This window comes from Bos indicus, chromosome 19 (assembly GCF_029378745.1).
Source record: "Bos indicus isolate NIAB-ARS_2022 breed Sahiwal x Tharparkar chromosome 19, NIAB-ARS_B.indTharparkar_mat_pri_1.0, whole genome shotgun sequence".
NCBI lineage: Eukaryota > Metazoa > Chordata > Mammalia > Artiodactyla > Bovidae > Bos > Bos indicus.
In genome coordinates, this window is record NC_091778.1 from 58342930 (window position 1) to 58354837 (window position 11908).

Consider the following 11908-nt stretch of genomic DNA (forward strand, 5'->3'; position numbering starts at 1 on the left):
GCAATCTTGATTCCAGCTTGTGCTTCTTCCAGCCCAGCGTTTCTGCATATAAGTTAAATAAGCAGGGTGACAATGTACAGTCTTGACATACTCCTTTTCCTATTTGGAACCAGTCTGTTGTTCCATGTCCAGTTCTAACTGTTGCTTCCTGACCTGCATATAAGTTTCTCAAGAGGCAGGTCAGGTGGCCTGGTATTCCCATCTCTTTCAGAATTTTCCATAGTTTATTGTAATCCACGCAGTCAAAGGCTTTGGCATAGTCAATAAAGCAGAAATAGATGTTTTTCTGGAACTCTCTTGCTTTTTCCATGATCCAGCGGATGTTGGCAATTTGATCTCTGGTTCCTCTGCCTTTTCTAAAACCAGCTTGAACATCTGGAAGTTCATGGTTCATGTATTGCTGAAGCCTGGCTTGGAGAATTTTGAGCATTACTTTACTAGCATGTGAGATGAGTGCAATTGTGCAGTAGTTTGAGCATTCTTTGGCATTGCCTTTCTTTGGGATTGGAATGAAAACTGACCTTTTCCAGTCCTGTGGCCACTGCTGAGTTTTCCAAATTTGCTGGCATATTGAGTGCAGCACTTTCACAGCATCATCTTTCGGGATTTGAAATAGCTCAACTGGAATTCCATCACTTCCACTAGCTTTGTTTGTAGTGATGGTTTCTAAGGCCCGCTTGACTTCACATTCCAGGATGTCTGGCTGTAGGTCAGTGATCACACCATCGTGATTATCTTGGTCGTGAAGATCTTTTCTGTACAGTTCTTCTGTGTATTCTTGCCACCTCTTCTTAACATCTTCTACATCTGTTAGGTCCATACCATTTCTGTCCTTTATCGAGCCCATCTTTGCATGAAATATTCCCTTGGTATCTCTAATTTTCTTGAAGAGATCTCTAGTCTTTCCCATTCTGTTGTTTTCCTCTATTTCTTTGCATTGATCGCTGACGAAGGCTTTCTTATCTCTCCTTGCTATTCTTTGGAACTCTGCATTCAGATGCTTATATCTTTCCTTTTCTCCTTTGCTTTTCACTTCTCTTCTTTTCACAGCTATCTGTAAAGCCTCCCCAGACAGCCATTTTGCTTTTTTGCATTTCTTTTCCATGGGGATGGTCTTGATCCCTGTCTCCTGTACAATGTCATGAACCTCCATCCATAAATTCATCAGGTACTCTATCTATCAGATGTAGTCCCTTAAATCTATTTCTCACTTCCACTGTATAATCATAAGAAATTTGATTTAGGTCATACCTGAATGGTCTAGTGGTTTTCCCTACTTTCTTCAATTTAAGTCTGAATTTGGCAATAAGGAGTTCATGATCTGAGCCACAGTCAGCTCCTGGTCTTGTTTTTTGCTGACTGTATAGAGCTTCTCCATCTTTGGCTGCAAAGAATATATTCAATCTGATTTTGGTGTTGACCATCTGGTGATGTCCATGTGTAGAGTCTTCTCTTGTGTTGTTGGAAGAGGGCTTTTGCTATGACCAGTGTGTTCTCTTGGCAAAACTCTATTAGGCTTTGCCCTGCTTCATTCCGTATTCCAAGGCCAAATTTGCCTGTTACCCCAGGTGTTTCTTGACTTCCTACTTTTGCATTCCAGTCCCCTATAATGAAAAGGACATCTTTTTTGGGTGTTAGTTCTAAAAGGTCTTGTAGGTCTTCATAGAACCATTCAACTTCAGCTTCTTCAGCGTTACAGGTTGGGGCATAGACTTGGATTACTGTGATATTGAATGGTTTGCCTTGGAAATGAATAGAGATCATTCTGTTGTTTTTGAGATTGCATCCAAGTACTGCATTTCAGACTCTTCTGTTGACCGTGATGGCTACTCCATTTCTTCTGAGGGATTCCTGCCCGCAATAGTAGATATAATGGCCATCTGAGTTAAATTCACCCATTCCAGGGGAAGGAAAGGGTAGCGTTTATTGCAGGGTGCCAAGTGAGAAGTCCAGGCACCCAGTGCTTTAAAAGCCCGAACTCCTTATTTGGTATGTTAAATTACATGGAAATACATTTGTTGGACGAAAGGAAAACAGTCAAACAAGATAAAATCATAACAGTTTAGTCATTAAACCAAGTCAAAGACTTCAGTTTCTCTTCAAGAGCTGTAGGTAATATTCTGTGCAAAGTCCTTGGAGCTCTTTTTGCAGCGACTGAAACCCCCACCAGGTGGAAGACGTTAACTGCATGTGGTCCGCGGGCACGTAGGCTCCAGATGGGTTGCAAACAGAAAGGTTGATGATGTTGACTCCTGATTACCTCACTACCCCCCAATCAGAAACTCACCCTGCCACCGTCTCCCTCACTCTGTCTAAAAACCTTTCCCCAGGGCTTCCCTGGTGGCTCAGGGGCAAAGAACCTGCCTGCCATGGCAGGAGACAGGTTTGACCCCTGGTCCGGAAACATCCCATATGCCGTGCAGCAGCTAAGCCCGTGCCCCACAACTGTTGAACCTGCACTAGAAACGGTACTCCGCAGCAAGAGAAGCCACCGCAATGAGAAGCCCACATACTGCAGCTAGAGAGTAGCCCCCGCTTCTTGCAAGTGGAGAGAAAACCCTGCAGCAACACCCAGAGACCCAGCGCAGCTAGAAATAAATAAATAAGATTATGTTAAAACACAAAACACTTTCCCTAAAAGCCATCAGGGGGTTGCAGCCTTTTGAGCACTAGCTGCCTGGATTCCTATCTCGGCATCTGCAATAAACACGGCACTTTCTTCCACCACAACCCGGAGTTGGTGGACTGGCTATGCTGTGCTGGGGGGAGTGGACCCGCGTTTGGTTTGGTAACGATGGGGGAATCCGCCGTGCCCCTGACCGACTCAGGGCAGGCTGACGTTGCTCAGAGGTCCTCCGTTCTTTCTCTCAGTTTTTGGGACCAGAGGTGCCTCATAATTTTTCAGAATAGAGGAAGGTAATGTGTGGTTTAGACAAAGTAACAGATCTCCAGTCTAGCAGGGTGTAGGGCATCAGCCCCAAATTACACCCGCTGAGTCTGAAATGCAGTCTGCGCAGCTCCCGGCACCAAGACACACCCGAACCGGTGCCTGTTCCGGTCAGGTTTCGCCACCCAATGTGTTTGTGGCAAACGCAGGACACGGTCTTGCTTTTCAGAGCTTTTTGGAATCTAGAACTGTGGACAAAGGATTGGGGACCGTCTTTTCTACCTTATGGGTGCGGCTGAAAGTGCCTTCCTAGACATTCCTGCTGTGGGGAGAGAAGTAGGGAGGGAAGGGGGAAGGTCAAGGGCATTCATTTTGCACTGACTGTTTGCCCGGCGCATATCTGCCTTTTTCGCTTCTGTGATCCCACGAAGGGGTTGGGTGCTGGTGAGGGCCCGCCTGGACCTCCCGTTCAGGGGAAAGGTCAGTTCAGCCTGATCAAGAAGCAGAAAGCAGACTGCTAATGTGTTTACCCAATGCCTGGAGCAGGTGGGAGGTCCGTCTGCTGTCCCTCCCAGCTGCCTTTCCAGGCTGGCACCGCCAAAAGGAGAGAGTCCAGGAGGGGCGGGCAGAGCCCCCTGGCCTCCCGTCAGTGGAGCCATCTCCCTTCCCCGCCTTGGTGGGGAAAGAGCCTTCTTCCCCAAGTGCAGTGAGGTCAGCAGCGTGGCCGGGGCCGCCTCTCCCCTCTCCTGGCCCCTGAGCTAAGAGGGCCTTTTGTTGCTTAGTCCTGCTCCTTGGCAACCATGAAGACTGCAGCCCCGGGCTGTTTGGGGCCCCTGAACCTATTCTGGCTCCAGCGCAGGGAGTCAATCAAAATCAGTCCAGGACACTCAAGACCCCAAGGTCTTTATATCGCCCCAGAGCTGGGACATTGAGTCTACTTAAGACCACTTTCCCAGACAGCTCCTCCCCATTGTTCAGCCCCCACACATGGTTCCCCCTGGCCCAGGAAAGGCCTGGAATCCTGGGGACATCTTCCTCTCTCCCCGGCATTGCCAGCAGAAGCCAAAGAAGTAATTGACGCAGGGAATGAGAGGTGGGCTCCAGGAAGGGGTGGGATAAAAGCAATTCATATTCATCCATCCGTCCATCTATTCATTCGTTCATTCAACCCACCAACATTAATTTAGCTTCCTGGGGAGCCACCCCTGAAGTGAGAAACCTCTCTCCCCACCCCCAGATTGCAATGGAGAGTGTTGATAAAGTTTGTGGGCACAACCACAGACCCCAGTACTCCAAGCATGAGCCACCCCAAGCTCCCTGCGTGGGCTCCTCCTCTACAGTTCTGCCCCCTTGGGGAGTCCCGGAGGCTTCAGCATAGGCTCTGCCACCATGCCCGCTGACCGTGACCCCAGGGTGCAGGGCAGGTGGGCGTCCTGGAAGACCCCTCGGACAGTGGCCCGAAAAGTCTTGCTGACGAAACAGTAGAGGCCGAAGTTGACGGCGGTGTTGAGCATGGCCACCATGTTGGCCACATCCAGGGCCAGGTGGACCCTCCAGTCGTGGTAGACGGGGGCCACGTACAGGTGGTAGAGCATGACGAAGGTGCGGGGTGCCCAGAGGAGGGCGAAGAGCGTGGTGACGCCCAGGAGGATGGCGGTGCTCTTGCCCACCTGGGGCCGCGGCCCGCTCTGGCCCCTCCGCTGCAGCCGGCGGACGATGGCCAGGTTGGCCACCAGGAAAACGCCGCAAGGGACGAAATAGACAATGAGGCAGTGAGCCCACTTGAGCACCTCGTCCAGCGTGCTGGGCGGGTCCGCGTCCCTCCACACATCCAGCCACCAGTAGAAGGGGATGCCAGTGAGCAGCGCAGCGCCGAGGACAGCGGCGACGGCCCGCTGGGCCCGGCCCGGGGACGAGGTGGCCCGGTGGCGCAGGGGGTGGCACAGGGCACTGTACCGGTCCACCGTGAGCAGGACGGCGATCCAGACCGAGGCATGGTTGGCAGCAAACTCCAGGATGTTAGCTGTGCGTACCACGGCCTGGGGCACCTCTCGGGCCAGCACAGCTCCCTGCAGGAGGAAGCCCACGAACACGATGACCACCTGGGTGACGATGTCCGAGGCTGTGAGTGCCAGAAGGTAGTAGTAGGAGGGCTTCCGTGTCCTGGTGGCGAGGCGGGCCAGGGCCACTGTGGTCAGGAGATTGACTGATGGTCACCGAGGTTAGGGAGGGGAGGGGTCAGAGGTTAGAAGGGCTGCCTGGCTGTGCTTTCTCATCGTCCCTCCCCGCCTGCTGCTTCTTGCCTCTCTTTTCCTCTTTCTGGAAACTTCTTAAAGCTCACTTTGTTGGAAAGGTTAAGCAGATCAGCCTTGCCTTGTCCAGCCATGGCACTGCAGGCCACTGCCTTACCAGGCTACAGGCAGGGATGAGCCATTCCCTAATTCCACCCATCCTCTCCTGCATCCATACCACACCCCTGCTCTGCTCTCTGAATGCAGTGGATGGTGCAAGAAGCTTTCAGTGTGACGCTCTGGGCTGTTCTGCATGAACTTAGTCATTCTAGGAGATCCCCATTCCTGGGGGAAGAACGGGGCTGTCTGCTCTGCTGAAAACTTGGGTTTAGCTATTGAGCACGCCAAACTTCTGCAATGGCTCAGCGGTAAAGAATCTGCCTGCAATGCCGGAGATACAGGAGTTGCCTGTTCGATCCCTGGATTGGGAAGATCTCCTGGAGAAGGAAATGGCAACCCACTCCAGGCTTCTTACCTGGAAGATCTCATGGACAGAGGAGCTTGGTGGGCTACAGTCCATGGGGTCACAAAGCGTCAGACACGACAGCCACTGAGCACCCTCGCTTTTACTCCGCTCTATGCTTGGCTCTGCAGTGACCCAGAGCACCCCCACAAGGCAAGAGGAAGGAATCCACTATCCTGTGTCTCAGGGGTCAGCATGGAGGATTGGCACCCACTGAAGGAGGACCCCAATTTCTGGCCCAGCCCTGGACCCCAGACCTCACTCCCCACTCACCAGGCAGCCCCAGGCCCAGAAGGACACTGTAGTAGATGACAGGGATGACCCCAGCCACACAAGGGGACGTCACGGGGCTCTCGGGCCGATGGCCTTCAAACTCCTGGCTCAGCCCACTGCTGTTGGGTGTGGGCAGCAGGGTCACCCATAGCTGGGCAGCTAGGAGGTGCAGAATGGCAGGTTAGAACTTTTGGTCTCTTTCCAGCCTGGCCTGGAGCAGCCCCACCATGACCTTGGCCCTGAGGTCTTTACTCACCCTGGCCCCATGCAGAGCCCCTAGTCAGGTCCAGCCAAACGCAATCCCGACAGCCACGTCCTCTCCACCCCAGCCCACCCCCTCGGGGCCTGGCTCCACTATCAATGGGAAGAAGTACTCAGTGGCCTTTCTTGCCATCTTAGAGATTATTTCTGAATCGCCTGGTTCCCAGGCAGCCTGAGTCAGACAGTCTGAACTGGGGCTTGAGCACCGTGTTCGTAAGGCATCCTGGGTAACTGACCTGGACCCACGGTAACCATGGCAACCGCACTGCTGTAGCAAACAGCTGCCTCCTCTTCAAGGAGAGATGTGACCAAGTTCTCTCCTTTCTACCCCAAAGAGCATCTCTCTCTCTCTGTCTCCTAGTACCACTGGAGCTGGAAGGGCCCTGGTTTTCAGACAGGGAAACTGAGTCCAGAGGGGTCAGGTGTGACCTGTCTGCCATCACACACATCTAGCTGGTGGCCGATCTGGGATGAGGACCAGACAACATGCTCTGGTCCCTCCCCACCTAGTCTACACTTTCAGATTTTAGGTTTCACCTTCCAGCTCTTGATTTTTTCCACTTCAAGCTCCCCATTCCCACCCTACCTCCAGATTCCTTGCTGACCTTGCCACCTCACTCTCCCTGCCCACCCTGGGTCTTAGGCACCTTACCTGTCTCATCTCCTGCCAGCCGCATGCTCCTGGGTCCTGGGTCACCCTGTGGCTTTTTCCGGGGGTGCCTGCAGCTCGCTCTCAGTTGTTTGCCTGACGATTCTTCCAGCAGCACTGAGTCTGCAGTCAGCACGTGTGAAGCGGTGGGTGGTGGGAGGAGGGTGGGGGAGAAGGGAGGGGGAGGAGGAAGGGGGAGAAGGGGGAGGAGGGTGGGGGAGAAGGGAGGGGGAGGAGGAAGGGGGGAAGAGGGAGGAGGGAGGGGGAGGAGAGAGGGAGAGGAGGGGGAGGAGGGGGAGGAGGGGGAGGGTGGGGCCCGAGGCCCAGGGGGATGAGCCTGAACAGTCGATACCATCTGGAGCAAAGCAGGATTACGAGGTAGCCTGGGAAGGGAAGGGGCGAGGCTGGAGGGTGGCCTTGGGAAGGGTAGCACTGGCACTCTGGATGGCCTGCCCCGTGCTCCAAGGGCACTGGGAACCGGCCTGGGCTCAGTCTGGCTGTCAGAAACCCTGGGGGCGAGGACTCTGAAGAAAGGCAGATGTGTTCCAGGAGCTGACTCAGAGAGGAGTGGGGGGAAACCCGTGCTGGGGAGGGAGCGCCGAGGCTGCCCTGGTCAGGACACGGATCTGGAGAGGAGCCCCCGGGCCAGGCTGGAAGGAATCGGTTGTGCAGTGGCTGCGGGTGGTGGGTCGAGAAGGAAGCTACCTTGGGGTGGGGTGGGGGTGCTGCTGGCCTGGAAGGATGGCAGGAAGCTGTGCCCAACGCTGGCTGGGACCCCCAGGAGGAGCCGGACCCAGCTGCCAGCAGCTCTGGGAAACCCAGACCCAGCGGCACCCCACAAGCCCTTGTTTTCCTAGCCCTGGTGAAATGGACTGTCCTTCAAGCGGTCACTAGCAAATAAACACCATCTGGCGTGGCTTGCAGTGCAGAGACTGGAATTTGAGCCTGGCCAGCTCTCCCATCCCACGTGGGGAAGAGTCACCAGCACAGCCAGCAGTGGGCGCCCAGGACAGTATGCGGATTGAGTCTGGGGCGAGCTGAGGCCCAGCCTGGAATCGCCTCCCACACTCACCCTCTGGGAATGCCGCAGAGCCAGTCTCTGGGCTCCCTGAGTTAGACCCGAGTCCCTGGGACAGCAAGGAGATCAAACCAGTCCATCCTAAAGGAAATCAACCCTGAATATTCATTGAAGGACTGATGCTGAAGCTCCAAAACTTCGGGTACCTGGTGGGAAGAGCCGACTCGTTGGAAAAGACACTGATGCTGGGAAAGATTGAGGGCAAGAGGAGAAGGGGAGTACGGAGGATGAGATGGTTGGATGGCATCACCGACTCAATGGACATGAGTTTGAGTAAACTCTGGGAGATGGTGAAGAACAGGGAAGACTGGTGTGCTGCAGTCGGTGGGGTTGCAAAGAGTCGGACACGACTTAGTGACTGAACAACAACAAAGTTAAATCCCACTCTGGGGCTGGAAATACCAGGATGCCCACCTCCAGCCTCACCTTCACACCCAGCCTCAGAACTCACAGAAGCCTTGCTGCTCCCTGGTGGCCAGGTCCTGGCACTGCATACCCCCAAGAGTCCACTGGCTTTGGTCAGGTCCCGTGGGAGGCACGTAGGCACTCAGGTCCCCAGGCAGAGTGTCCGGGACTCCAGCAACAGAGGGTGCAAGAGGCACAGAGAAGTCCCCAGGCCACCACCTCCCTGCACCAGGAGGCTGTGGGTGAGCAGGGGGCCACTTCCAGCCAGGTGCAGGGGTCTCTGCCAACATCTCCCGAGGACCCACCCTATTCCCCACGGGTCACCCTCCCAGCAGCCCCGCAAGCTAACTTGGGACACCTCAACTTCACACGAGAGGGGACTGAAGCTCAGAGAAGTCCAGCAAGTCAGATAAGGCTAAGAGCATGTAAGTGGCAGCAGGCGGAGTTTGAACTCGGCCTTGTCCCTCCTCCAGAGCCGTTTCTGGTCACTCCCTCCTACCGGAAGAGCAGGTGCTCAGGTAGCTTTACCGGGAGGGGAAGTGGGTCAGGTAGATACACCCCTCGGATGCACAAGGCCCTCCATCTGGGGGTGGGTGGGCAGCATGACGCAGGATGCTGAGGCTGGAAGATGGTGCCACCACGGGACAGCCTGGCTTCGGGCGGAGCTTTCCATATCATGTCAGTCACTTTGAGGAGCAATTCTTTCCTGTTTGTCATTGCTGCGCCTCCCACCCCCAAACCCCGGCGGCCTGGAACCTAGACTCCTGATTCCTTGTTTCCCAATCTAAGTGTTCTGGGGCACCCTAGCTCAGGAAGTGAGACATCACAGGTACAAGGGAGGCTGCAGCTGGGACGGGGCTGGGAGCCCACCCCTCCATTCTCCCGTGTCCGCTCACCCTTGCCACAGATTCAGAAACTCTGCATCCTGCCCCAAGCTTACTCTACCAACACTAGCGATTCCTTGCCTCGCCTGTGGCTACTGATATAGCTTCCCAGAAGAGACAGTATGGGGCTACGGAAAGAAAAGCAGAAAAGCAACATCTGAATCCAGGCTCAGCCCCTGTCTGGGCCAGGAGACCTCAGACAAGCCCCTTGGGTCATAGATACTCTTGTCTTAGGTGGGAAGTTACACTGGTCTCCGGGAATTGTTCTAGCTCAGACTTGCTCTCGAGGAATTACGGAGCTTCCAGATGCACAGGGCAAGATAAAACTGTCTCTGACCTTCCATCTGCAAGACTGGGCAGGGTGGATGCCCCGCTTCCTCTCTCCAGCTCCAAGACTCTCATGCACACCACACGCACACAAACACAGGCGTGTATACTTCCACACCACACACACACCTACAAACACATGCATGCATATTTACAGACTGCACACACACACACACATGTGTGCACACCTACACACGTGTGCATTCTTACAGATGGCACACACACACACGAGGGCGCACGTGCACAGCACACACGCACATGCATGCACACACTTCAGAAACCCTCAGACTAAGAAAATGTAAACAGAAAATGCGTATTCCTGGAAAGTCAGCCTTTTTGTTCGTTTTTTAAAATTCATTTGGCTGCACTGGATCTTAGTTGCAGCATGCGAGCTCTTTAGTTTCGGCATACAAACTCTCAGTTGCAGCATATGGGACTAATTCCCTGACCAGGGATTGAACCCAGGCTCTCTTCACTGGGAGCTTGGAGTCTTGGCTACTGGATCACCAGGGCAGTCGCTGGAAAGTCAGTTTTTAGATCAGTAGAGGAGTTTCAGGGATGACAAGTTAGAACCAGAAGAGGCGAGGCCCCCAGAGATGGGGAGTCAGAGGTGACCCTGCTGGGTTTTCTGGGTAACCTGGGCCCTCCCCAATTCCTGTACACTTGAAATGCCGTCCATCTAACTCTAGCCGATACAGCTTAGCTTGGGGGTGTACATGACCATCGTCAAGAGGCTAAGAAGACACAGGTGCCCTGGCTCCTAGGTGGAGGGTGGGAGATTCCAGCACAGGTGGGTCACACTTCTGAGCCTCAAGGAGACTTTCTTACTGAAAGACCATTTTCTGACTAGTGGGTTCTCTCAGCATTGTCTTTGTAAAAAATCATCAATAACATCCTATTGAACAGCACTGGCCCTGACCCCGCCCTCCCCTCACACTGAGGCTGTCTTGTTGGATTGGGTCAGGGAAGTGGTACAGCCCCCGGGAAGGGCAGGCATACAGCCAGTGGGCAGGGGGTGGCGAATCTGGATGAAGGGAGCTGGGTGTGAAGGTCAGGACAGCCGGGAGGGGTTTCCGCTGGGCCGGACAGCCGAGTCTCTGCCAACCCGGACGCAGCAGGTGCCAGACCCAATTCCAGCTCTCTCTGTGGCTCCAGAGAGGGGTGGGGGGTGGAGCTGTTGTGTTTCTCTGTGCCAGCCTGGGGCAGAGATCAATGCATTGAGCCGGTCCCTGGGATTCAGAGAGCAAGGGAGGGCGGGCTCTGACCCAGCCCCAGTGAAGGGCCTGGCCTTGGGAGAAAGGCTAAGCTGGATCTCCCAGGAGCCCCCTACACACACACACATACCCGCCACACACACACACCGTTTCAGTTTATCAACTTGGAAGGACTCCCTCCCGTGAGGGTCTGGGCCAGGCCCTACCTGTTCCTGGAAAAGGTGAGGCCCCACCAGCGCCGCCCACCCACCCCCCTGGGCTCCAGACCCCACCTTCTTCTCTCTATTCCTTTGTCCTTAGAAGAGCTCTCCCCTGCACGAACCCAGCTGACACTGTCACCCAGCGTGTCCACTGTCAGGGTGGGTCCTGGCTCTGCTGTGTGTCTCCTGCAGCTTTTATTTTTTTTATTATTATTATTGACTGCACTGGTCTTAGTTGCAGCAAGCCAGATCTTAGTTGCCTGATCAGAGATGGAACCCGGCCCCCCTGCCTTGGGAGCATGGAGTCTTAACCACTGGACCACCAGGGAAGCCCCCTCTGTGGAACTTTGAGATGGGAAAAATTACAGTAGGAAGTTGGACAGAAGCTGGTAAGAGAAACCTTCCAAGGAGGTGAACCAAAAGACCCGAGACCACTTGAGAAGGTGAATTAGAGGAAGAAGGTTCCAGGGCAGCTCCTGGTCAGACGGCTGGCGGGATGCCTGCAGGGGACCAGCCTCAAGCGAGGCGGCCAGCCCGGTTCTGGGTGGGGGTGCTCGGGGCAGGGGTGCACAGCGTGGGGTGCAGCTGCTCTATGCCCGGCCCCGCCATCCTAGCTCACCTTGACCTGGAGCGGGGGGGTGTGATGGCCACAGCCCCCATGTCCCTAAGGCCCATCACCCTCCTCAGAGCACGCCAGGATCATTCTTCAACGAAGGACATGAGAATGACATCAGCTGCCCCACGGGCCCTACTTAGAGCCCTGTCCTCTTTTCTGGAAAGCCAGCCCACCCCAACACAGGAGGGAGGGGCGGGGCCTGGACTGCTGCCTTCTCCTCTTCCAGGCCCTTCCTTTGCAGTCCTTGACTCACCATGGTGCTCCAGCCACGATGCTGCCAAGTGTACTCTGTGCCAGGGTGGGGGTTCAGGGGAGGGGGCTGGGGACCCTCTGGGCTGGTGGCTGCCTCTGGTTCTGGAG

The 11908-nt window shown here is 54.8% G+C and overlaps 1 protein-coding gene across 1 annotated transcript; it reads right to left on the bottom strand.

Moving 5' to 3' along the window:
* Nucleotides 1–968: 968 nt before the first annotated feature.
* On the bottom strand, nt 969–11592 carry GPR142 (G protein-coupled receptor 142). Its single transcript, XM_070774461.1, has 8 exons — nt 11552–11592; nt 11333–11472; nt 10454–10542; nt 10215–10278; nt 8354–8530; nt 6828–6947; nt 5915–6073; nt 969–5075 (listed from the first exon to the last, which is right to left on the bottom strand). The coding sequence occupies exons 1-8, from the start codon at nt 11590–11592 to the stop codon at nt 4222–4224; spliced, it is 1644 nt and encodes a 547-aa protein (XP_070630562.1). The 3' UTR covers nt 969–4221.
* Nucleotides 11593–11908: the final 316 nt, after the last annotated feature.

Coding starts and splice junctions, on each gene's coding strand:
- GPR142 (XM_070774461.1), bottom strand. CDS start 11,592: ATGGGGGCTGTGGCCATCACACCCCCCCGCTCCAGGTCAAG. Junction 10,279..10,453: donor TCCAACAAGACAGCCTCAGT/GTGAGGGGAGGG, acceptor CCCTCCACCTAG/GAGCCAGGGCACCTGTGTCT. Junction 6,948..8,353: donor CAGGGAGCAGCAAGGCTTCT/GTGAGTTCTGAG, acceptor TGCTGACTGCAG/ACTCAGTGCTGCTGGAAGAA.